The sequence below is a fragment of the Castanea sativa genome, chromosome 8 (assembly GCF_040712315.1).
Source record: "Castanea sativa cultivar Marrone di Chiusa Pesio chromosome 8, ASM4071231v1".
NCBI classification, from domain to species: Eukaryota; Viridiplantae; Streptophyta; class Magnoliopsida; order Fagales; family Fagaceae; genus Castanea; species Castanea sativa.
In genome coordinates, this window is record NC_134020.1 from 184,738 (window position 1) to 212,217 (window position 27,480).

The 27,480-nt window shown below is 38.5% G+C and overlaps 1 protein-coding gene across 1 annotated transcript in view; it reads left to right on the top strand.

The window, feature by feature from the left end:
* The window catches only part of LOC142607211 (putative E3 ubiquitin-protein ligase ARI8), a 52,665-nt gene that overhangs the window by 9,175 nt on the left and 16,010 nt on the right, over positions 1–27,480 (top strand). The window contains exon 5 of the mRNA XM_075778638.1: positions 9,403–9,575. Coding sequence (XP_075634753.1) covers positions 9,403–9,575 — 173 coding nt within the window. The remainder of the gene's footprint in view (positions 1–9,402; positions 9,576–27,480) is intronic.

Below are 27,480 nucleotides of genomic sequence, written 5' to 3' on the forward strand. Positions count from 1 at the left end.
AATAAATGACACAAATCTTTATTTTATTTTAATATTTTTGTGCTTAGGACACCTAGCTGTCTAGCACCTCTGAAATACTAATCATCCGGAATTTCACTGTGACAAGGTGTGTAACGATGTTAGAAAGTTTGGATATTATTAATGACAGTAGCTGATTTAAATAAGGTTTGAAATGATGACGCAAATGAGTTGTTGCCGGATCAAAAGCAAGATTCCAGATTTAGTTTATAAGTTAGATATTGAGAAGGTGTACAATAATTTGAACTGAAGCTTTTTTTTATTTATTTTTTATTTGCTTGAGAGAATGCGGTTCAGGGAAAAATGGAGGGGTTGGATTTGTTTTTGCTTCACCACGGTTTGGTGTGAAGTTGAGTTAAGGATATCTCATTTGTTGTTTGCAGACAACATGGTCATGTTCTGTGATGTATAGAGGGAGCAATTGCTTTTTCTTAGAATGGTTCTTACTTGCTCTGAGGTAGTTATTGGATTGAAGGTTTTTTTTTGATAGGGTTATTGGATTGAAGGTTTACCTAAGTTGAAGTAGTTCCAGTGGGAGATATTGGGGATATAGATGAGTTAGCTGATATAATGTATTGTAAGCTTGCCTATAAAGTAGTTGGGTATGCCTTTTGGGCTCATTAAGGTGTGGAATCTGCCGAAGAATTTGTCTGGTTGTGGTGGGTTTATGTTCGAGAAGATTTGTGGATTTTGGGGTTTAGAACCTGTTTTTTGGAAGAAGGGTTGGGGTTTAAGAGGGTAAAGATTGGATTTTTGGTTGAAAAGAGAAGGGGAAAAAAATTGTAAATTTTATAATGAACAGTAACCATGAACAGAGTGTTAAACAGTAACTATGAACACTAACCGATAAGAGAAAAGAAGAAAGAAAGAAGAGAGAGGAAAAGAACCCTGAGGCCAACGTTCCTCAATACTCAATAATTTTATTAATATACTTTTCATCTCCTTTGAAAACATGGAGTAAAATGTATAAAAAAGACTTTCTTGTACTTGTAGTATTAGACTATTAGGAATCCTAATTTTACTGTTAAACCAAATCTTGTTGAATGAATCCAAAGCCCATTCATGAAGACCCATAAACCAATTAAGGCTTACTTATTGATAAAATAAAACCCATGGTCCATAACTATGGCCCATACCCAACAATTGTAAAATTATTAAAATACCCTTGACTCTAGAATAATAAGATAAAATATAAAAACCTAATTAACTACCATGTACACTTATTTTTGGGCTTTGCCTTAGCCTTAGGCCTCCAAAGAAGATTTTTATTTTTATTTTTTTGTTTTTGATATGAGTAAATAATGAAACGGAATACAAAAGCAAGAGCCTTGGTAATGGCAAATGCCTTTTTATCATAAGCTATAAGTTGCGGGTTCGAGTCTAGGAGTTAGACTCTCCAATAAATTAAGGGTAAGGCTGCCTACTATGGCCTACCCCACCCTTGGTACAATGGCAAGTGCCTTTTACCAAAAGCAATAGGTCGTGGGTTTGAGTTTGGGAATCAGCTTCGTCAATAAATTAGGGGTGCCTACCATGATCTCTTCTAGACCCTCCAAAAGTGTGAGCTCTTTGCACTGGGTAAGATTTTTTTTAAAATAAGGAAATAGTTCACAAAGTTGTCGTACTTCCAAGGAAGATATTCTCTCTACACCCATGCTAACTTATGTACTTCTTCACACATGAGGTAGCTCTTCTGCAATAAATTACTTATCAGAATTTTGTCGCAAACAAAGATGGATGATGGCATTTCTGCCAGTTGCTTTTAATTTAATGGATATTGCTGTTTTGCTGCATGTTGCTTATGCTTCTTTTTCTTCTTTACATCATGTTGGATGCTATGTTCTTGTTTTATTAGAAACTGTTACTGTGTAATTTTGGATCTAGATTCAAAGACTCACAATTTGTTGCTTCAATATGGAGGCTCTGTTTTTTTCTTCGTTGAATCAAAATCTTTTTAGTTTTCAGTTGAGGAAGGTGGTATGCTTTACTAGTTGCGTATTTACGAGAGAGGCAGAGATTCTTTAATATCAATTTTTATGGGAAAAAGAAGTGCAAAGAGACTGCTGTTCAATGTGGAAGAACTGATCTCCAGGCAGTCTAGTGGTCTGTTTGCAAAATCTTCCGTGAGGGGACAGATGCTTTATTCTTTAGCTGGGTTCCAACTCTCACGGAGCTTTCTTACTAATTTCGGAACTCACTCATGGTCGTCGTAAGGGTTCTATAGTGTTGCCAGAAGGGAAGACGGGGGGGAGTGGTTGGAGAGGGTTTGGGTTACATCTGAGAAAGGTGATTGACCCGGAGTCTTTAGCTCCCAAGCAAGCAATCTTTGGTATTCCCTTTAGAGACGCCTCAAAATCCTTTGCGTCGGTGGTGGTGGGGAAACGGAAAAATAACGGTGGTGGTGGTGATGAAGGTAAGAATGAAACTGTAGTGATTCAAAATACAAATCCTAGGACAGAGGGACCATCCTGGGGCGAAGATTGTGTCAGAATTTAGCGGTAATAACAGTGTTACTTTGGGTCAGAGAGTGCAACTTGGGGCGAAGATTTTGTCAACAATAAGTGGGATTGAAAATAAAGGTGTTAAAGTTGAGTTAACTTTGGATTTGATTATGCGTTTGGAGCGTGGGATAGATGGGAATTGGGCTATCGTATGGTCTGAGGTTAAGGAAGTGGGCCCAAAAGTGGTGCAACCTCAAAAGCCCACTATTCAAAAGTTTCATAAGAGTAGTACATCCGGCCCATCTAATACCAAGCCCAAACCTGTTTGGAGGCCACGCCAAAGCCAACCTTTGGCAAACCCAGTCCACAGGCAGTGGGGTAGTTCTGAAATTGTGGCCTTGGGTGTGAGTGAGTCTCGGGCTCTGCCTCTGGTTGAGAGACAAGGGGATGCGAGCTCGAGGGTCGATGGGGCGACGCCGATGAGTGTGTTGGGTGTTCTGGCGAACGGAAAAGAATCGGAGCCAAGCTGTAGAGCTGATTTAGTCAATCCCGACTCCAGCAAGATTGACTTCTCTGGGTTCACAGGCTCCGGTGCCGAGGAAACTTAGGGAATAGGTAAGTGGGACGCTGGGTTCACCGGTGATATGGTGATTAGCTCGGTAGTGGCAGGGTTTGAGCCTCCGATTCTGAAAGAAGGGTCGCTGATCCTTTGTCGGCAACCATGGGTGGTTCACAATAGATTTTCCCCTCTTTTAGTCTTGGGTAATGGGTTGGGAGCTGAGGTTGGGGAAGGGGAAGCCCATGAAGAAGAGAGTAGTGGATTAGTGGATTCTGATGGGAAAGCTCAACCAGATTTTGGACTTCACTTTCTACCGTGGGATAACAATGGGGTGGATGACAGTGGTTGTGACTGTGGAGAGAAGGATAATTGGGTATTGGATTGTGATCCATTGTCTCGTTGGGAACCTAATGATCTCAGTGTTGGTCTACTGGGTCAGGATTCTATCGAAGGAACTCAGGTAACTGAGTCTAGGCCACCTTCGAATTGGGTGTCACAGTTGATGAAGTTTTTTTGTAAAATTGTGGGTTTTCCTATAGTGAAACATGAAGCTCAATGTTTGGCTCTTTTTTGCATACTGGAACAGGAATGTATTAAGGTGAATGATGGCGGGGTGTCTAAGCGACCTGCAAACTCAAGGACAAGAGGGTGGAGGGACCTTAAGGGGCTTATTTCTTATGTTAATTACGACGGTGTCTCTGCTAGGAGTAGGAAGGGGGGTGCTGATAGTCTTAAATGACTCTAAGATTACTTTCTTGGAATGCAAGTGGGCTCAACAACCCCCGAAAGAGAGTGGTTTGTAAGAATCTGCTAAAAGAGTGGAAGTGTGATATTGTTTGTTTTCAAGAATCGAAGGTATCTTCTTGCGATGTTGCTTTTGTTCGGAGTTTATGGGGTAGTCCTTTTATTGATTGGGCTGCTTTGGATGCTGTGCAGTCTTCGGGAGGGGTGTTGCTGATTTGGGATAAGAGGGTCTTTGAGAAGTTAGATGTTATTGTTGGACAATTCTCTGTTAGTGTATTATTGAGAGGTGTGGTGGATGACTTTTTTTGGGCTTGTACAGGTGTGTATGGTCCTAATGACAATGGTCAGCGGTCTACTTTATGGGAGGAGTTATCTCAGATGCGTGCCAAGTGGCCCAAGGCATGGTGTCTTGTATGTGATTTCAATATTATCAGGTACCCTAGTGAAAGGCTTGGCTGTGAGTCTTTAGCTCAGCTATGTTCGCTTTCTCGGATTTTATTGAGAATAATTCTTTAGTTGATTTACCGTTAGAGGGGGCCTCCTTCACTTGGTTTAGAGATTTTGGTCTCCCCTCTATGTCAAGAATAGATAGGGCTTTGGTTTCTCTTGATTGTGAGGAGCACTTTCTCAATGTATCCCAACGTGTGCTCCTATGTGTTCTTTTTGACCATTGCCCACATTTTTTGGAAGCTGGTGTTGTTCAGCGTAGTCGAAGTGCCTTTAAATTTGAAAATATGTGGTTAAAAGTTGAGGGTTTTGTTGATAGAGTAAAGCAATGGTGGGATGGGTATAGTTTCGTGAGCTCTCCAAGCTTCATTTTGGCTCAAAAATTGAAGGCTCTGAAAGTAGATTTAAAAAAATGGAATAGGGAGGAGTTTGGTGATTTGGCTTTTAGAAAGAACTTGCTGACTGAGTTGATGGGTTTAGATGTGAGAGAGGAGTTGGTGGGTCTTTCAGATGAGGATCAGATTCGTCGCCTTCAAATCAAAGGAGACATAGAACAGTTGGCTTCTCTTGAGGAGATTTACTGGAGGCAAAAGTCTCGGGCCTTGTACGTGAAGAAGGGCAATAATAATACTTGGTTCTTTCACAGATTAGCAAACTCTCATAGAAATGCTAATCAAATTAAAAGGATTGAGGTGGATGGTGTTCTTTATGAGGGTGAGTCTGATGTCCACTCTCAGTTAGTTCTTTTCTATCAAGGATTGTTTAAGGAAATTGAGGTGGGGCGTCCCACTATGGGTGGGTTAGATTTTGCTTGTATTGAAGAGGGTCAGCGGTTATCGTTAGAGCAAGAGTTCACGAAGGAGGAAGTCATCCAGGTATTAAGGGAGATGGAGAGGGATAAAGCCCTTGGTCTTAATGGTTTCACCGTGGCTTTTTTCCACAAATGTAGTGTGGTGGAAAAGGATGTCATGGATTTTTTTGTTTATTTTCATTGGCACTCTAGGTTTGAATGGTCTATGAATGCTTTGTTTCTCACTTTAATTCCTAAGAAGTGTAATGCCATTAACATCAAGGATTTTCGTCCCATCAGTTTGGTGAGTAGTGTGTACAAGCTGCTGGCTAAGGTGTTGGCTAATAGGTTAAGGGTAGTTTTGGATAAGCTCATATTTGAGACTCAAAATGCGTTTGTTTGCGGGAGGCAGATTCTGGATTCAGTGCTTATTGCAAATGAATGCCTGGATAGCAGGTTGAAGAACAGAAGTCCGGGGGTGGTATGCAAGCTTGATATTGAAAAAGCTTATAACCATGTGAACTGGGAGGCCTTGTTCTATTTGTTGGGCTGGATGGGTTTTGGATTGAAATGGAGGGGGTGGATTAAGGCTTGTGTTACGTCTGTTCGTTTTTCAGTCTTGGTAAATGGATCCTTTGAAGGTTTTTTTGGAAGCTCGCGTGGATTGAGACAAGGGGATCCACTATCCTTGCTTTTGTTTCTCTTGATAATGGAGGTTCTAAGTAGACTCTCGAAGAAGACAGAGGAGTGTATTCTTATTCGAGGATTTCAGGTGGGAGCTGCGAACGCTGTTGGTGTGCGTATTTCCCATTTGTTATTTGTTGATGACACTATCTTATTTTGTGATGCCTCGAGGGATCAGTTGCTGTCTATAAGGTTGGGGTTGTCTTGTTTTCAAGCTTTTACGGGGTTGAAGGTCAATGTCGGGAAAAGTGAGATCGTTCCCATTGGGGAGGTGAATAATATAGATGCTTTGACTAATATTTTTCAATATAGAGTGGGCAGGTTGCCTATGAAATATTTGGGGATGCCGTTGGGATCTTCTTTTAAGATAGCTGCGATTTGGAATCCTATTTTGGAGAAAATGGAGAAGAAGCTATCTGGGTGGAAGCGTCTCTATTTATCTAAAAGTGATAAGACTCATGCTACTAAAGAGTACTCTCTCAAGTCTCCCTACGTACTTTTTATCCCTTTTTACTATTCCTAAAGCCGTGGCAATTAGATTGGAAAGTATTCAGAGGAATTTTATGTGGGGGTCTTCTGAGGGGAGTTTCAAGTATCCGTTGGTAGCTTGGGATAAGGTGTGTTCTCCCATTGAGAGGGGCGGTTTGGGGGTAAGAAGTGTGGTGTCATTTAATCGAGCTCTATTAGGGAAATGGCTGTAGAGATTTGGTTATGAAGTTACCCATCTCTGGCGGAGAGTCATCTCCACAAAATATGGTAAGGAGCAAGGGGGGTGGTGTTCTAAAGTCTGCAGGAGAGTTCATGGGTGTGGCCTCTGGAGAAGCATTAATGAAGGGTGGGAAAGCTTTTCTAAGCATCTGTCCTTTGTAGCGGGTGAAGGAACTCGTATCCGCTTATGGCATGATAGGTGGATTGGTGAGTATACTCTAAAAGATCGCTATCCTAAGCTCTATGTGTGTTCAGCGGTCAAGGATGCTTGTATCTCGGAGGTTTTGTGGGCTCCAGAAGGGGGTACTGTTAGAGTGTGGAATTTAAGGTTTTATAGAGCGTTTGAAGATTGGGAGTTGGCTGTATCTTATTCTCTTCTTCAGCTTATTCAACCTCGTATTCCTCAGGGTGATAGGTTAGATACTCTTAGCAGGCGGCTAAAAGGAGATGGTAAGTTCGACACCCGGTCTTACTACCATGCGATTTGGGGGTGCTCCAATTCTTTCTTTCCTTGGAAGTGTGTTTGGAAACCAAAAATTCCTAAGTGTGTGGCGTTCTTTTTGTGGACTGCTGCACATGGTCGGATCCTCACTTTGGATAATCTAATGCTTAAGGGTTGCCTTTTGGCTAATTGGTGCTGTATGTGTTGCTGTGATGGGGAGTCGGTAGACCACCTTTTTCTCCATTGTCCTGTTACTCATTCCTTATGGACTTTCATGCTTCAAGCTTTTGGCATTCATTGGGTTATGACAGGATCGTTGGTGGGTTTGTTATCTAGTTGGCATCAGTGGCTTGGGAAGCATAATTCGGAAATTTGGAATATGGTTCCAGGGTGCTTAATGTGGATTGTGTGGTTGAAGCGAAATCGTCGATCTTTTGAAGATAAAGAGTTGGAGGAGTTAAAGATTTTATGCCAACGCAGTCTATTGGAGTGGTCTCGTTGTTGAGGTTTTACTGAGTGTTCTTCTCTCTCTGAGTTTTTGTCTTCCCTTAGCTTAGTTTCTTGACTCTTCCCTTGTTGTTGTGTTGTGTGTTCTATTTTCTCTTGTTGTTCATCATCATGAACATTTTGTACTTTCACATTTTTTTTTCCATCTTTAATATAAGATTTCTGATTACTTATCAAAAAAAGAAGAAGAAAAGGATTAGCTATTTTTTAGCCTGAATGACGGATAGAAAAGGTCACAATTTCATGTATCAACTTGTTATTATTATGTCTGCTCATTGAGGGAGGGTGCTTTGTGGTTGGCCTATGCAGTTGTTGAAGTGATCTTCACTTGCACCACACTGGCTAGTGATGGTTGAGATGACTTCTCTGTTGGGTAAAGTTGTTGGAATCTTGAAAACAAGTACTTAATACAGTTGTGATTGCCTCCATGAGTGGAGTAGTTTTTTAATGGAGTTCATATCAAATGTAAGTTGTGGAATATGGTGGTGCTATATGTTTGGAGATTAAATTCAGATCCACTTTGTATACTGTGAGAATACGCAAATGATGGAATTACTCTATTTTATTGTTATGGTTTGGAGCTTTGCTTTTGTAGAAGATTTTAGGGTTGGGAAATGATAGTTATCTGAAGGAGTAGTAACATTTGACTGTGAAACATACCTCATGAAGCAGAGATTAGTAGTTCAAATATCCCCTTCCCCTTCTTCTTGGGGCCGAAACTTGTTTATGAAAAGAAAAGGCAAATAGGGAAGTGGTTGCCTGGGTGTCTTGGCCAGGAATCGTAAACCTTGCGTTCATGATATCCATGTAACCTAACCTCTCACCAATCCTAGTATCCCTCACAAGGTCTAGGTATCCAAGTTTATTTGTGCATTTCATAAAAAGATTATATACAGGGGGAAACAATTGATAGTTTTTTTTTTTTTTGGGTAGGGTTTATGAGTAGCTCTATTATAGGCAGACTCCTTTATGTCAGGTTTACACATCTAGTGTGGCAGAAGTGAAATACTTTCATGTCTTAAATGTTTTGGGAGGTATAGTTTGGCATGTTTTTACATGAACTTTACCTATCAAAAAACAGTTTTAGACAATCTCTGATTGCAGTTCTCAATTTTATTAAAGGGGGCTTTGACTCTAGTTGATGGTTTATGATCAAGTGGATATTGGACTATTTTATTGATTGGACATTGCTTTGTATTGACACGGGTTTTGTTATAGTTTCTTTTTCTTGATGTAAGCTTGTGAATGCCACTTGACTTTTTACAAAGGTTGATTCAGATTATAATTATATTGCGAATGAAAAAGGGTCATTGTTCTGATACCCTGAGCAAGGGACCTTCAATTTTTTGTTACAATTTTTGTTTAATTAATTACCTATTTATTTGTTTGTTCATAAATACAAAGAAGTGAAGTGGAAATGGTATATTTGGGAAAGTAAAAAAAAAAAGAAAAAAGGAAAAGATGTTACCATTTGTATTCTACCACAATCAGGTTGCTTGTTGGCTACAAGAGTGGAGTATGATAATTTTGACATGATAGGTATTATGATGCAGGACAACCTAGGTGTCTATACCATATTATATAGCGTAGAGATTTTTTTTTTTTTTTGGCTGATTGAAAAATTTGGTATGCACTTAAAAAATAGGACAAAACTTAAGTACAGTACCGTAGATTCCTCTTTTAAAATTCAGCCATATGGCTTTTTTCCCCATGGAATGGAAGTGTATTTTTAGTTAAACAGTCACATGGCTGAATTTTAAGAAGGGAACTTAAGAAACAAATACCTAAGTACTGTAGCTAAGTTTTGCCGTAAAAAAATATTGACTGCCTATATTTTCTGTATTCCAGCTTTATTTTACCAAACTTTCATCTAAACAAAATTAATCATTTTAATAAATTGATACCTCTTTGTGAATTTTTTTCCTCCGTTTTTCTTTGTGAATTCTTAAACTCCTTTTTTCCCCCCCAATTGGAGTTCACTTCAGTTTTGATTTCATTTCTTGTTTATATATATATATATATATATATATATATATATTGATCTTTTTGTTTTCCCCTTCAGGTTATATTAGCACAGCCATTAATGATGGTCCTGGATGTTTGATGTTGCGATGTCCAGATCCATCTTGTGGTGCTGCTGTTGGTCAAGATATGATCAATGTATTGGCTTCTGATGAAGACAAGGAGAAGTATTCTCGTTACTTCATCAGATCTTATATTGAAGACAATAGGAAGGTAAGTTTAAATTTGGAACTTTCATGAATTGTTTTCTGTTGTATCTCAAATATGTATAACGTGTGACTAGGTTTTTTGTATTTGACAAACATATTCCAATGAGATGAACATATGCTTTTTTTTTTTGGGTATGCAAATTAAGACAAGGACCTTGACCTAGTGATATATGATTAATCATACATACTCCTATCCCGTAATGAGTACAAACTTTGAAATTCACCCATATTGAGAAGGAAGTGTATATTGCCTTGAAAACTCTGGATTTCTTTACGTTCTTGCAACTTTTTCCCAGTAGGTAAATGAATGTATTAAACTGCAGAAAGGGGCTGATGCAGGAGGCAATGAGAAGACATTTATTATATTTTATTTGATTTTATGTATCAAGGGCAATTTTGTAATTTCATAATATTATAGGAATGGGCTGTGCTAACAGTCCATTAGATCTTTTTTTGGGCTTTATTTTAGGTTTGGTTATTTAGTTTGGGTTTAGTAGTAAAGCCCAAGGAGTCCAAGTCCAAGTCTTATTAGGGTTTTAAGAAATCTTAGTTCAACTAGGATTAGGTATTAGTCTTCTATTTAAAGAGTTTAGTACTTTCTATTGAGTTTAGTCTAAGTCTTGAGTTTCACCTTTGATTTCATTCCTAAAACCCTATTAATCCTTGTCCCTTTGGAAACCCTATAATCCCCATTATTCTCTAGCCTATTCCCTACCAAAACCTAACGCTAATTCTTCAAAGCCCAGGCTATACCAGATCTGCCCTTGGTGTTCTAAATCAGATTACCTTGTTCCCCCTTGTCCTACGTCAGGGGCACACGCTAGTAGATGGGAAGTAATCAAAAGACGAACAAAAACTAAAGGATGCTTATCATCTAAATTCGAACTAAATGAAAAGTTTTTTTTTTTTTTTTTTTTTTTTAAAATTGCTGAAGAAGATTGGGGCAGCCTCCTCACATGCATATAAGGACAGTTTCAAATTAAACATAGATTCAATTAAAATTCTGAACATTTTAAATTGTTTTAATTTTCCCTCTTAGTAAGAAAGCAAAATTATGAACATTAAAATTATCAACTAAAGCAATGCAATGGAAATCCACATGAACTATTCTTAGGACTAATATAGACAACAAAAATCTGGATGAATTTGGGGGTGAGGAATGACACCCTTTGAATTGTGAACCCTTGTTTTGTGTTGAAGTTGTTGGGGGTCTATAATTGGGCATGACTATGGTTGCCAAAGAAGACAACACAGTTGAGGGGGAATCTTCTAAATGGGTGTTGAGGAAATTACAGGGGTTTAGTAAGTATGTTGGATTCTCAATTGAAGGTTTTAACTTTTAACAGCAATGTATTGAAAAAGGAAGAAAAAAGCAAGTGGTGCAGTTGCTGGTCCCTATGGTGTTAGTTTGTGGAAAAATATCAATCGGGGATAGCCTTCTTTGTTTCGTTATACTGTGTATGAAATAGGTGATGGGTCAAGGGTGAAGTTTTTTTGAGACCGATGGTGTGGGGAGACACTTATTGCTGTAAGCTATCTTGAATTATTTAGATTTTGTTGAGATAAGGAGGCAAGTTTGGCTGAGCTTATGAAGTTTACTAATGGAAACCTTTATTGGGATGTAAGTTTCTTTAGGGCTGCCCATAATTGGGAATTGGAGGCTCTATTAAGCTTCATGGATAACATATATGACAGTTCTGTAAAGGGGATTGGGGAGGATAAAATGAGCTGGAAACTAGATAGAACTAAGGGGTTCATGGTTAATGCTTATTATTGTATGCTAGTGGGCTCTAATGATTTATGTATTACTTGGAAAAGCATATGGAAGCAAAAGATCCCCTCTTTAGTGGCTTTCTTTGTCTGGATTGAAGCTTGGGGACGATTGACAACTGAAGAAAAAGGAAGTTTTGGATATTGGGGGAAATGTCTGATGGTTGACCATCTTTTCCTTCATTGTTTGGTTGCCATGGATTTGTGGTCAATGGTTTTGGGTTTATTCGGAGTAAGTTGGGTTATGCCAAAGTCAGTTGTGGGGCTCCTAGCTTGTTGGCAAGGGCAGTTTGGTTGTCATTGGAATAGTTATATATGGATGATTGTTCCCTATTGTCTAATATGGTGTCTTTAGAGGGAAAGAAATAGTAGGTTTTTTGAAAATAATGAGAGGTCCATATTAGACCTCAAGTTATTTTCCTTTAGAACCTTAGTAGATTGGTTGTTAGCTTTGCGAAACCAATCATTCTCTTCTTTTCTTGAATTTCTTGATTTATGTAATTTTTGTACTTGATTTGTTTGACCCCTATACCCTTTCTGTGTACTAGGGGGTTCCTTTTTTGATATCAATAAATCTTATTACCTAAATCTTATTACCTATCGAAAAAATAAAAGAAGCAAGTGGTTGAAAGGTGGCACACGACAAACGTGGAATGTATGTCCGAAAGGGTGTTGACAGCTTTTATCTCCTATGTGAATTATGATAGGCCATAGGCAACAACCAGTTGATGGGTTGAGAAGGAGACTGGGATGTGGCTGTTAATATTTAAATAATGAAGCTGTGAACGTTGACATGGAATGATTAGAAGAGCTTGTTGAAGAATTGGAGATGTGACGTGGTCTGTTCATAGGAGACAAGAATTGATAAAATGGATGCTACTATTGTTTGAAGTTTATAGGGTAGTCTTTTTGTAGATTGGGTAGTCCTAGGCAGTAATAATGCAGCAAGGGGGTGATGTTGCTGTGGGAATGACTTTTGGGAGCTTCTTGGTACTGCCTTGTGGGAGCTTCTTGGTGTCTTGTTAAAGTATGTTAAGGGAGCTTCTTGATACCCTTGTGGGAGCTTCTTGGTGTCTTGTTAAAGCATGTTAAGGGAGAGTTTTGACTTTTGAGTGGGTGTGTATTGATACCATTGTGGGTGGTTCGCGGTGTCTTCCTTCTTGGATAAAATTGATACCCTTGTGAGAGTGGTTGAAGCTGTTGTGATGGCTTTCTTTGCTAATATTCATTGACATTGTGAGTTAGAAAAATCCCTCAATGCTTCCTTTATTGCATTAGTTCCTAAAAAAATAACGTCACTAATAATCTTTTTTGATAAGTAATAAGTTTTATTGATATCAAAAAGGAACACCCTAGTACACAGGGAGTGTACAAGAGGGTTAAGAAATCAAATACAAAAATTTCAAGAGTCTAGGAAATCAATAAAAGAAGGGAATGATTGTTTTTGCAAAGCAAACAACCAGTCTTGCAAAGTTCTAAAAAAGAATAGCTTGAGGTCCGGAATAGATCTCTCAATATCTTCAAAACATCTACTATTTCTCTCCCTCCAAAGACACCACATTAAGCAATGTGGAATGATGGACCAAATATAACCATTTCGATGACGACCAAAGCTGCCTTGCCAACACCCTAACAGCCCCAAAACAGTGTGCGACATAACCCAAGTTACTCCAAACGTCACTAATAATCAAGAGCCTTGTAGCTTAACTAGTTCATCCATAGTTCAAATCCCCCTTCCCTTGTTGTAACTATCAAATATCAAAAGAAGAATGTCATTAATATTAGGAGGATTTTTGGCCTATTAGCTTCGTGGGAAGCATGTGTAAATTGTTGGCAAAGGTTTGCTAATAGGAACTTATTTTAGAGTCAGAATGCTTTTATAGGTGGCAGGAAATCCCTGACCTCGTCCTAATTGCCAATGAATGTTTGGATAGGAGAATCAAGAGCCTTATTACATGGGTGATTTGTAAGTTGGATATTGAGAAAGATTATGGCCATGTTTGTTGGGTTGTAGTTTTTTATTTGTTGGGGAGGATGGGGTTTTGAGAGAGGTGGAGGGGTGGATTTGTGCTTCTATATCTTTGGTTAGGGTCTCAAATTGTAAACACTTTTCCATCTGTCTTGTTTAGTATTTCATGGGGGCTAAGTCTAGGATCCATTATCTCCATTACTACTCATTGTAGTCAGGCAAACTGGGCGTTTGCCTACCCAGTTTGCCTAGGTGCCTGGGTGAGGTGAGGCAACACTAAGTCTCCTTAAAGGCTCTAAGGCGAGGTGCCTTTAGTGAGGTGCTTGCCTTTAGAGCCTAGGCGAGTATGGGACTCCTTAAATCATAAAAAAGGCGCTAAGGCAAGAGCCTTAGGTTTGTTTTTTTTTTTAAACGTATAAAAAAAATTTAAAATATTTTATAGAAGGTTGTTTAATCGTTAACCTATTATTAGATCATTAATTTTATATAGAAGCTTGTTGTAAAACCTATTTTTCAAATAACTAATAGTGCCTAAACCATGTTAATCCTACTTTGAAATGATTTAATGGACCTAATTTTTTCATGCAACACATTGAAAAACACTTTTTTTTTAAAATTTTTTTCCAATACACTAGATACATATGATTTAAGTTCTATATATATAATAAATATATTAAGAATTTGGCGCTGTGCTTTACTTGGGCTAGCGCTTTTTTGTTGCCTCACGCCTCAGGAGATACAAGGCCTTGGCGCCTTAGGTCACCTTTCGCCTTTGACTACCTTACTACTTATATTGGTTATAGAGGTTCCGAGCATGGTTTTGAAATCCGAGCCGAATTGTACGGTCCGACCGAAAAAACCTCGAACCTCTCATTTTTGTGGTTCTTTTAACCTCAAGAACTGCGGTCGGACCTCATGGTTTCGAGAGATGTGAACGGTTCTCACATGTCCCTTTTTTAGATTTTTTTTTTTTTTTGATAAGTAAAGATATATTGATATAAAAAAGGAAACACCCTAGTACACAGGCAGTGAACGAGGGGGCAACAAATCAAATACAAAAATTGCATGAATCTAGGAAATCAATAAAAGAAGGGAATGATTGGTTTTGCAAAGCAAGCAACCAATCCCATAAAGTTCTAAAAAGAAAAGCTTGAGGTCCGAAATAAACCTCTCAATATCTTCAAAACATTGACTATTTCTCTCCCTCCAAAGATACCACATTAAGCAATGAGGAACGATGGACCATATATAACCATTTCGATGACGACCATGGTTTAAAAATCGAACCGAGAATCAAACCGGTTTTTTTCAAAATTTCCGGTTTTTGACCGGTTTTCCGGTTTTTAACCGGTTGTTGACCGGTTTTGAGGCATTTAACCGGACCGGACTGCATCGGTTTTCCCGGTTGAACCGGCTGGACCGGCCGGTCTGGTCCAGTTTTTAAAACAGTGATGACGACCAAAGTTGCCTTGCCAACACCCTAACAGCCCCAAAACAGTATGCGGTATAACCCAAGTTACTCCAAATAAACCCAAAACCATAGACCAAATATCCATAGCAATGGGACAGTGAAGGAAGAAATGGTCAACCAATTCACCATTGCTCTTGCACATGTAGCACCAATCCAATATCCACACCTTCCTTTTTTGTAAATTATCAATCGTCAAGCATTTTCCTAAGGCAGCAGTCCATACAAAGAAAGCTACTCTAGAGGGAATCTTCAGCTTCCAAACACTTCTCCAAACCCCTTATCTTTGCTACTAGGAATCCAACATATCTTATCCTCACTAAACCCCCTTATTGAAGAACCATATATGGTTTCTATGAAGCTTGACATAGCCTCTAATTCCCGAACATGCACACCCCTAAATAAGCTCACATCCCAAAAAAGGACTCCATTGGAGGAATTCATAAGCTCAGCCACACTAGCCTCCTTCTTCCTGCAAAATCTGAACAAGTCAGGATTGCTAACTGCAAGAGGTGTCTCTCCACACCAACGGTCTTGCCAGAAAATCAACCTAGACCCATCACCAATATCATATAGAATATGGCGTGAGAAAGAAGGCCATCCCTAACTGATACTCTTCCATAAATCAACATTGTAAGGACCATTAAAAGGTTTGGTACACCAGCCGCCCACACACATCCATATTTCATCTCTATCACTTGTCTCCAAAGGGAATCCTTCTCAATCCCAAATCTCCATAACCACCTCCCAAGTAGAGCTATATTGAAAAGTCTAATCTTCCTTATCCCTAATTCACCCGAAGAAATAAGAGCACAAATAGTAGCCCATTTAACCAAATGAATTTTAGGTTCATCACCAAAACCGCCCCATAAGAAATTCCGCTGAAGCTTCTCAATTCGGTTAGCCACACTAGCACGTATAGGAAAAGAGATAGAAAGTAAGTGGGTAAATTAGATTGGGTGCTTTTGATTAGAGTGACTCTACCTCCCTTTTCCCAATCCGCCAATTTCCTTTCCATTTTCTCCAGAATTGGATTCTATATAGTCTTATCCTTGAAATTAGCACCCAAAGGAAGACCTAGATATTTCATTGGAAGAGAGCACTGCTTGCAGCCAAGAACATTTAGCAATAAGTCAATATTATGCACTACTCAAATCGGAACCAATTCAGACTTGCCCAGATTAATCTTTAGACCCGACACCGCCTCAAACCAAATAAGAATCATTCGGAGAATCAAAATCTGTTCTAGATCAACATCACAAAAAATAAGTGTCATCCACAAAAAGGAGATGAGACACTGCCAAGGATCTTCCCTCCAAGTTACCCACACTAAATCCTGACTTGCGTCCTTCATGAACTGCTTTATCCAACATTCTTCCCAGAGCTTCCATCACCAACACAAACAACAAAGGAGACAACGGATCACCTTGTCTCAAACCTCTGGAGCTACCAAAAAACCCACAAGGAGAGCCATTAATCAAGATAGAGAAGCGGACTGTAGATAGGCAAAAGAGAATCCATTTGTCTCCACTTGGCAGAGAACCCACTTCTTTCTAACATTTGCAAAAGAAAACTCCAATTTACATGGTCAAAAGCCTTCTCCACATCCAGTTTACAAATCTGCCCTGGCACCCCAACTTCAATCTACTGTCAAGACATTCATTAACAATAAGAACAGGGTCAAGGATATGTCTATCCCTCACAAAAGCATTTTGAGATGCTGAGATTATATCCCCCCTAACCATGCGAAGTTGGTTAGCCAAGACTTAAGCAATAATTTTGTAAACCCCCCTAACGAGACTAATGGGCCGAAAATCCCTAATCTCACTTGCTGCATGTTTTTTAGGGATGAGAGTAATAAAAGTAGCGTTTAAGCTTTTCTCAAACTGACCTTCAGCAAAAAAGTGGTGAAATACAGCCATAAGATCAGGTTTGACAATCCCCCAGCAAGTTTGGAAAAATGCCATTGGAAGCCATCTGGACCAGGAGATTTATCACCATGAAAACTCTAAACAACATCAAAGATTTCTGCCTTTTCAAAAGGTCTCTCTAACCAGTCCGCATTATCACCGGATTTCATTGGAAAAACTAACACATCTGGAAAAGTTCGAACAACCTGGTGCTCAGAATACAAATTCATGAAGAAATGAGTAATGCAATTTGCAATCATACCCTGATCAAAATACAAGGTACCATTAACCATTAGGCTTTCAATACCATTATTTTTTCTGTTAGAATTAGCCATTCTGTGAAAGAATCTGGTATTGGCATCCCCTTCGAATGCAACACCCTAAACTTTTGTACGAAGATTAACTTGTACTAATTTCTCCTCAGCTGTAAATTTATAGGTCTCCTCTTTAGCATCTAAAACATTCAACTTGCTCCAAAGGTTCTGCTTCTTAAATGTTACATTGCCAAACTTCGTCTCGTTCCACTTTTTTAAATCCAACTTCACGGCAGCCAATTTCTTAGCTAGTATAAAACTTGGGATTCCTTGGAACAAATAGGATGCCAACCACGTCTTCACTTTATCGACAAAATTATCCACCCTCAAACACATTTTCAAAACGGAAAGGAATTCTACCTCTTCGCTGACTTCCACCCTCCAACAAAATAGGAAAATGGTCTGAAAGTACTCTAGACATCCTCTTTTGTGTAAACTGTGTGAAGTGATCTGCCAATAGCGGGGAGAAAAGAAACCGATCTAGTTGAGAAGCTAATGATGTATTGGACTAGGTGCCATGGGTATATCCATCAACCCATGAAGAGAGATAAAGTCAGAGAATCCATACATAGCCCGAGAATAGCTAGCAGCCCCCAGTCGCACTGATGGGAAACGGATGATATTAAAGTCACCTCCTAAGCACCTTCCTCCCACATCAACCTACACCTTTTGTTCAAATTTGGCCCATATACACCAGTAAAAGCCCACTCAAAATGGTCACCAACATTTTTAAACATGCATGAAACCGAAAAATGCCCCACCGCTTCCTCCACCTTTTTCACAACTTGTCTGTCCCACATCAATGAAATACCTCCAGAAGCACCATCAGAACCCAGGTACAGCCAATCTACGTATGGACAACTCCATATACTCCGGACAATACCTCTAGTAATCCATTCTAGTTTGGTCTCCTGCAAACACACAATATTAGCCTTCCAGGAACGTAACAAATTACGAATCGGAAGCCTCTTTTCTACTTCATTCAACCTTTTGACATTCCAGGAAAGTAGCTTCAAATTCATTGAGCCACAGAGAGAACCCGATCCTTGTTAGTACCACTTCGCCTAGCAGAGGTAGAGCCATAATTAATATAACTAAACAACCCCTTTAGCTCTCTTAAACATTTCCCGAGCCACGTGTTATCTTGTTCACCTCAGCCCTCCGATTTAATTCAGCTTTAACAGCCAATAAAAATTCTGTTGCTTGATCTTCCAAACCATCTAGGGACATGCCAAGGAAACTATTGAAATTATTGAATCTCCTTTGAAACCACTCTGAGTAAGGTACTTGCCTCTCTAAACTATCCACAACCGCAAACCTCTCCTCATCCACAACTGTCTGTTCTGCCATAGCCGAAGGGAGAGAAAAAGCAAGTGGTTCAACAGCTAGAGGCTGATCAGCATCCTCTGAGTAGGTATCTGAAGCCCAGTCCTCCACCAGCACTTCATCCTCTTTAATAAGAGCCGTTGACACATTGATAGCTTCTGAAGACTCCCACGGAACTAAGGCCAACCGTTTTTGCTCCTCCAATACCTCGATAGCTTCACACCGTGGCAGAGATATCTGAATCGGAATCGCAACCCTCCTTCCGTCACATAGTTCAAGTACCCACTGCTCCAAATTCCCCCATTTCTTGACTACATTGCCAGAATGCTACTGAAGAATCAGTCGAAAATCTCGCTCTAAGCCCTCTTCACTATCTGTGGTACATGCCAACTCATTCTTGGCCTCATCGAAACCAAGAAGCTAGCCTTGACTACATCGGAGGCTTGATTCAAGTCAGTCAGCGTTGATAACTCATACTTAGCATCGTCGACCTTATCAGAATCATGAAACGGAGCAGTGGCGACATCGGAGACCATTGACGACATCAACGGCGTTATCAGCACATCCACCACCCCATCGAAACTCAGAGCATCAACTGTTGAGGACGTTGAGATTGATGGAAGCGACGAAGGCTTTCCTAGAGGTTGGGTCTCTCAAATCGAAAAAGACAGGGAGTTAAGCTCTTTTGTTTTGGGCCGCCAGACCAAAGTGGGTTTGGGCCTAGGCTTATTAAAAAGAGTTGGGTCGAGTTGTTTAGCTTTTGAGAGTACAGTGGGCCTAAAGACTTGCGTGGGCTCATCACTTCCCCGACCCACTTCCCGGATGATGGAGTACTTAACTTCCCAGTTACCATTCAGCCCACACTCAAATAATAAAGAAAGTTCTAGCGATAAAGGAATTTTAGTGCCGTTAATAGCATTGTCTTTAATCTCAAGCATGATGTCAGCCCCAGGTACCGTTCTTTCCTTCTCAACACCCCTATCCCGCGAATCCTGGTACTGAATGCTCAAGCAGGGTATGTTTGAATTTTGAATATTGGGCAATAATTGCTTTCCTTTCTTGCTTCCAACATCGTCTTTCCGATCCCCATCCACCATTGCCGACGAAAAGGATTTTTGTTGCCTGAACTGTTGCCCTGTCAGGTTCAAAACAGATTGAAATGGCGGTTTGACGGTAAGTGAGTCGGGAGCAATAGCCTTGCGTAGATGAAATCCAAATCCTCTCCGCCCACTACTCAACTTTCCTTCCGGCACAATGATGGAACCCTTCCGATGCCCATGAACAAGTTAAGAGATCATAAAAAAGTTTCCATGTGCATTGGAACCCAGTTGCAAAATAAAAACCTTACTACCATCCCTGAAGGTTCTTGCAAAGTTTCCAGGAAGAATATTGGACATGAGATCCTCCACATTAGTTAGCAAACGTGTAGCACTTTTTTTACCCGTGAAAACTGACCGAAGAGTTTCCTTATTTCTTTCATATATACGTAACATATAATAAGTACCTCCCTCCTCAACCGAAAATTCAAATGTTTTGGACTCGATGAAAAAGAAAATGGAACCTCCCATGATAACAGGGAAGAAAAAACCAAAGAATTTGATGGCTAATCTGAGGTAGCCAGGCCTCAATTGTGTGTGTGATTTTTGACTTAATATCTTCAGTATAGACTTCCAAGGAAAAAACAAATCATGCCTAATAAACCCAACAGTGACAAACTTGTATCTGAATGCAAGAGAGAATTGAATACATGGTAAAAACTGTATGAGTTAATCCAGTAATAAAAATACAATGTTAGACATCAAAATCATCATATTCTCAATTTCTTAAGCACACACACACTCCACCTATGACAAATTTGCATTTTTAATCAGCAGAATCAGTAAAAATATATATATGAAAAGGGGACCTGTTGAATTACTAAAGAAGAAAAAAAAGAAGAAAAGAAGGAGAAATCGAGGGGGGAAAAAACACGTTAACCCTCCTATTTTCTTCTTCTCCTTCTTGCAACACTTTGCCCAGCAGCCATGTCCATTTCCTTTTTTTTTTTTTGTTTCAGCTACATACCCAGCTTTTTCTTCCTCTTCTTTCTGCTCATTTCTTGCTTCTTCTTCTTTCAGCTTCTTGCCATTTCTGACTTCTTCTCCCAGCATCATTTGCTTTTCTTTGATTGCATTTTTCTGTTTGTGAGCTAGCTAGGCACATGAGTGAGCATTGGAAATATAAGTTTGAGATTTTATTTCTTACATAGTCTTGAGCCCCACTTGGGCACTTGTATGAGTTGTAAAATCATGTCATATTTTTTTGTCCTGCAGATTGATGCTTTAATTTTTTTTTTAAATGGTTATTATTATTATTGGGTAAATATTGGGGCTGAGATTGATATATTAGACATTAACTAAAATATGAATTTATATAGTTTTAATTGGACTATTTTAATTAATTTTTTTATTTGTTCTAAATTAATATATTTATTTAAATTTTAAATAATTATTAAATTAATTATGACATTATCACGGTTCGATCTCGGTTCAACTTTGGTCCGACCTTAAAAATTTTGAACCTTTTTCTTTTACGGTTCATTGAATAGTCCGAGTCTGAAAACCATAATGTTGAGTAGGATACCAAAGAAAACTAAGGAGGGAGGTTTAATTGACAAATTCAGGGCAAGATATGCCGGCTGGGCATTTTATCTCCGATGTTTTATTTGCTGATGACACTATTTTATTTTGTGATTAAATAAAGAACCAAATTTTGTATATAAGAATGGTGTTGACTTGCTTTGAAGCAATTACAGGTCTACCATTTAATTTGGGTTAAAGTGAAGTGCTCCTGATAGGTAATGTGGGTAACTTGGCAAAGTTTGCTGACATTCTTTGTTGTATAATTGAGTTTACCAAAGAATTATCTTGGGATGCCTTTGGGGGCTTACTTAAAAGGTGCAGTTTTTGTGGAATCTTATTTTGGAGAAGATGGAATGAAAACTGTCTGGTTGGAAGAAGCTATCTTTGTTAAATGAGGAGGCTAACAATGCAGAGATTTTAAAGGATATTTTTTGTGGGGTGAATCAGATGAGGAATTCAGGTTTTCTTTGGTGGCATGGGATACAATTTGTTTTCTCATTGCTACAAGTGGTTTGGGGATTTGGAAGATAGGATGTACTAGGGTGTTTCATTTTTTGATATCAATAAACATCTTACTTATCAAAAAAAAAAAAAAGGGAATTGGTGATTATGGTTTGGGAATGAGGCAATACATTTTTGGAGGTGGGTTATTGCTATGAAGTATGGAGAGGAATGGGGTGGTTGGGCTTCGAAATCAATTAGGGGACACATGGGTGTAGTCTATGGAGGATCATTCAGGCTGGTTGGGACAATTTTCTTCCATTTGTGTTTTTCAAAGGCACCTGAGTAAGGTTATAACTTGATATTTGGTGTGAAAATAATTCTCTAAAGGAGTTGCACCATGACTTATATGCCTATTCTGTGGATATGAATACCTTTGTTCATTTAGTCTTGGATAGTTAGTCAGACAGGGAGAGGTGGAGCTGGAATCTGAGAATTAGAGGTTTCATGATTGTGAATTGGAGTCGAATTATTCTATTGTAGATCTTCTATACTTAATCCCAAGGAGGATGGGAGGGAGATGATTGGGTGAGATGGTGATTGAAAGGGAATGTTTGGTTGGATGTTTTCTCTTATTATGAGGCTATTCGAGGTACAAAGGCTAATTCTTTCCCTTGGAAGAGTTTTGGTGTGTTAAGGTGCCAAGAAGATTCTTGTTCTTTATTTGGACAGTAGCTTGGGGGAATATTTTTACTTGTGACAATCTTATTAAGTAAGGTTTCTCTTTAGTTGGTTGATCTTGCATGTGCTAGTGTAATGGGGAAGATGGTGGAGGATTTGTTGATCTTTTGTGAAGTTGCATATGCTTCATGGAGTTGAGTCTTTAGAGATTTTGGGATTTAATTGGTGTTACCAAGGAGGGTCTAAGATCTCTTTTTTCAGGTGGAAGAATTGACTCAAGAAGCACTCATTGGAAATTCAGAACTGTCCTGTTATGTTGATGCAGCTATTGTGGAAAGATCAAAATATTTGTATTTTTGGCAACATTGAAAGATCAATGGCTTGGTTGGAATTATTGCTGATTCAAACTCTGTTTGATTGGTTTCGTGTGTGGGGTCTTACAAGTAGCATTTCCCTTAGATTTTACAAAATCAAGTCACTCTTGTGCGTAATACTTTTGTAACTCTTTTGTTAGGTTGGGTTCATCATTGTGAGCATGAAGTATCTCTTCTATTTAATAATATCATTACTTATCAGAAAAAGAAAAAAAGAATCTACTATTTTTTTTGTGAATCTTTTGCATTAGAATACCACTTGATGTTCCTGTGATGGGTCATTATCCAGAAAAGGAAAATTTACTTGAGTTTCAAATACTTAAGAGTTTAGAGTGACTTACCTTTTAATGGGGCATATTGAAACAATATAGGAAATTAAAGCTTTTAATTGAAACTTTATATCAAAGTCTGTGGTTTACTTATCAAAAGAAACTTTAAACTGCATCTTACGTAGGAATACCGTAATTCTCCTTGACCTTTTGCTATGTGACATTCATCTTGGAGCAAATATGACACTCTTTTTTCAACTGAAATTATAATCTGGATTTTGATTTTATCTCTAAATGAAGCAATGTTCCTGAGATTTGGTGCTCAGAGTTTTGCTTCCATTATGCAATCTTGGAGATAGCCTACAACCATGTATGTGATTTGTTGTTAACAAGACATTTGTATCTTGTTTTGAATTTGGAGAAGACCTTGAAATCATTCTTTTTCTTCATTTTTTCTATATAGTTAAATGATTAAGATTAATAATAAAAATAAATGTTCACTACTGGCAATAGAAGTAGAACAAAATAGAAAGCAAGATTAAATTCATTGTTTTCTATAGAGGTGTTATAATGTCCGTTCTTTTTAAATTTTGCAAAGACTCTTTGGTTGTTTTCAACACTTCCAAAATAGTTCTGGCTGCCAAGACATTTATCTATTTATTTATTTAAAATACTACTACATATCAGCTTCTATATATTAGTTGACTTGCATTAATTTTTTCCCCTTATAAACTATTGTGACATTTGAAAGGTTCTTGGAAGAATGGAAGGTTGTTGATTTTTCTAGGCTATGCTTAATTTTATGTTATATGTCTTGTGAAATATAATTTCCTTTACATTTATTAATCGTAAGAATCAAAGAAATTGGGTAGTTAATTACTACCCAATTTCTTTGATTCTTACTATTAATGGAAATTGCAGAGTTCGGGAGTAAAGGGGATAAGGGAGCTGAGGGGTCTATTTAGCTCTATCAATTATGGTTCTGCATCAGCAAGGTGTAGTTGTATTAGCAGGGATAGGGTCGCTTTTTTCTCAATGAATTTGAAACTGTTATCTTGCAATGTTGGAGGGTTAAATGAATTGGAAAAGTGGCTTCAGATACGTAGCTTGCTACATACTTGGAAGACTGATATTGTTTGTTTGTGGGAGACAAATATGGAGTGGATTACAAGAGGAATTGTTCGTAGCATCTAGAGTTTCCCCTATTTAGATTGGTTGTGTTTGGGTGAAGGTGCTTTTGGTGATATTTTGCTTATGTGGGATTGAAGGGTTGTGGAAAAGGTGGAGGAAGTGGTGGGACAATTTTTGGTCTCTTGCAAATTTAAAAATGTTGGCAATCAGTTTGAGTGGGCTTTCATAGATATCTACATTCCAAATTTGAACAAGAAGCGTCATATAATGTGGGATGAACTGGTAGGTCTTATCAGTTGGTGGAATTTGCCATGGTGTCTGGGAGGTGACTTAATGTAATGTGTTTTCCATTAGAAAGGTTAGGGGCTATAAGTTATACTCGGTCTATGTATTATTTTTTTGACGTCATCTCTCTTCATGGGCATATTCCTTTGGAAGGGTGCCTTTACACATGGTCTAATACTTCTTTTGCATCTAGAATAGATCGGTTTCTCTTCTTTACGCTTTTGGCAAATTATTTCACTCATTTCTCCGAAAACTGGTTGCCTTGAGTTTTATTGGATCATTTTCCAATTATGTTGGTGGGTGGGAGCCAACGCAAAGGGCGAATTCCCTTTCATTTTGAAAATATTTGGTTGAGGGCGGAGAGTTTTGTAGACAAAGTGAAGGTCGGTGGACATCTTATATGTTTTAAGGAACTCCTAGATATGCGTTGGCTAAGAAGTTAGCAGCTTTGAAATTGGATTTAAAAAAGTGGAATAAAAGGGAATTTGGCAGTTCCACGGTTAAGAAGCAGCAGCTATGGAGCAATTTGATTGTTTAGATGTCGGGGGGAGTCTCACCCTCTAACAGTCGAGGAAAAATTAGAACAAGCAAAACTTCATTCAGAAATTGAGATCACTTTATGAGATGAGGGAGGGGAATTCCAATACGAGTTTTTTTCATAGGATGACCAATTCTAATAGAAGAAATAATGGCATTGAGAATCTTTTGGTTAATAGGAGTTTGTCTTTCAATCAGGATATGATTCCTAATTGCACTACTCAATTCTTCATGAATTTATGTTATGAGCAGCAACTTGATCAGCCATTTCCAAATCTGTTGGATTTTCCAACGATTTCCGGAGATAAAGTGGATTAGTTAGAGAGACTTTTGAGGAGACAGAGATCTTCAAAGTTATTAAGGATTTTAGTGGTGATAAATCGCCTAGTCCAAATGGTTTTCTCATGGCATTTTTCCAAGCTTGTCGGGAGATTCTCAAACCAGATTTTATGGCTTTTTTCACCATTTTTATGCTAGTGGTCAATTTGAAAGAAGTTTGAATGCCACCTTTATTACTCTCATCCCAAAAAAAATGCAGCAATAGAAGTTAGGGATTTTCGCCCTATCAGCCGTGTTGGGGGCTCTATAAAATTATTGTTAAAGTTTTGGCTACTCAACTACGCATGGTCATGGGAGATATCTTTCAGCTCCACAGAATGCTTTTGTTTTGAACAGGCAATTCTTGACACTATACTTATTGCCATTGAATGCCTTGACAGTAGATTGAAGACTAGTCTGTCGGGGTTACTATGTAAACTAGATGTTGAGAAGGCTTTTGATCATATGAATTGGGGTTTTTTGCTGCATTTTTTAGAGCATAGTGGTTTCTTTGTCAAGTGATGGCAGTGAATTTTCTTTTGTTTTTCTATTCTTATTAATGTTTCTCCTTGTGGTTTTTTTTAAGAGTTCCGGACGGTTGAGAGAAGGCAATCCTTTTGTATCCTTTATTATTATTTTTTGGTCATGGAAGCTCTTGGAAGAATGTCGGACAAGGCTGTCCATGAAGGCTGCATGTTAGGTTCTCGTATGGGTGATTTAGAGGGAAGATCCTTGGAGGTGTCTCATCTTCTCTTTGCTGACGACACTTTAATTTTTTGTGACGCTGACCTTGGTTTTGATTCTCTATACGGTGCTTAATTGGTTTGAGGTTGTTTATGGTCTAAAAATATCTGGGAAAGTCAGAATTAGTACCGGTGGGAGTGGTTCATGACATTGAGTTATTGGTGAATGTCCAGGCTTGTAAGCAAGGAACTTTCCTATGAAATATTTGGGTCTTCCTTTGGGTGAAAAATATTTAAGTCAATATGGAACCTGATTCTAGAGAAGGTGGAAAGGAGATTAGCGGGATGGAAACGTTTGTACTTATCTAAGAGAGGAAGAGTCTAATTGAAAGTACTCTATCAAATTTACCTACTTATTTTCTTTCTATTTTCCGTATCCCTGCTTCTGTGGCTAACCGAATTGCAAAACTACAGAGGAATTTCTTATGGGGTGGAATGGGGGAGGAACCCAAATTTCATTTAGTTAAATAAGCTATTGTTAGTGCTCCAATTTCTTCTGATGGTTTTGGGATAAGAAATTTTAGACTTAATGAAGCTTTGTTTGGGAAGTGGTTGTGGAGATTTGGGTTTGAAGGGGATGCTCTTTGGAGGCAAGTGTGGGGGGGTGGCTGGTGAACCGGTGCAATTTTTGGTCCCTATGGTATAAGTTTGTGGAAAAATATTAGTTGGGGTTGGCCTTATTTTTCTTGCTATATTCTATATGAAATTGGTGATGGGTCGAGGGTGAAGTTTTGGAAGACCGGTGGTGTGGGGAGACACCTCTTGCTATTAGTTATCTCGAATTATTTAGAATTTGCCGACAAAACGAGGCAAGTGTGGCTGAGTTTATGAAGTTCACTAATGGGGTCCTTCATTGGAATGTAAGTTTTTTTAGGGCTGTCCATGATTGGGAATTGGAGGCTTTGTCAAACTTCATGGATACCATTTATGGCTCTTCAGTAAGGGGATTGGGGAGGATAAAATGTGCTGGAAACCAAATAAAAATAAAGGGTTTATGGTTAGTGCTTATTACTGTATTTTAGTTGGCTGTAATGATCATCTTTTCGTTTGGAAGAGCATATGGAAGCCAAAGATCCCCCTGGAGTGATAATTTAAGAAAAAGAAGGGTTTGGATTATGGATTGGTGTTATATGTGAAATGTAATAGAGAATCGGTAAACCATCTTTCCCTTCATTATCCAGTTGCAATGGATTTGTGGTCTATGGTTTTGGGACTATTTGGGCTAAGTTGGGGTTATGTAGTTTGTTGTTGGGGTCCTAGCTTGTTGGCAAGGTCAGTTTGGTCGTCATCAAAATAGACATATATGGCTTCCCCATTGTTTAATGTGTTGTCTTTGGAGAGAAAGAAATAGCAGGTGCTTCGTACATAATGAGAGATATTTGTCAGGCCTCAAGTTATTTTTCTTTTGAACCTTATTGGGTTGGTTGTCAGCTTTGCGAAACCAATCATTTTCTACTCTTCTTGATTTACTTGATTTATGTAATTTTTGTATTTGATTTGTTGACCTCTATACGCTTCCAGTGTACTAGGGTGTCTTTTTTTATTTTATTTTTATATCAATAAATTTTATTACTTATCAAAAAAGAGAAATAGAAATTGGGCAGTTAATTGGCACAGATAATATATGGTCTGTTTTTTCATACGATAAACCAAGGATTTTAATAGATATATTTCCCATTAAAATCATAGAGTTGCATTTAGCCATGAGTGGCATTAAGAATCAGACAGCCAGCAAATATCAAAACAATCTAT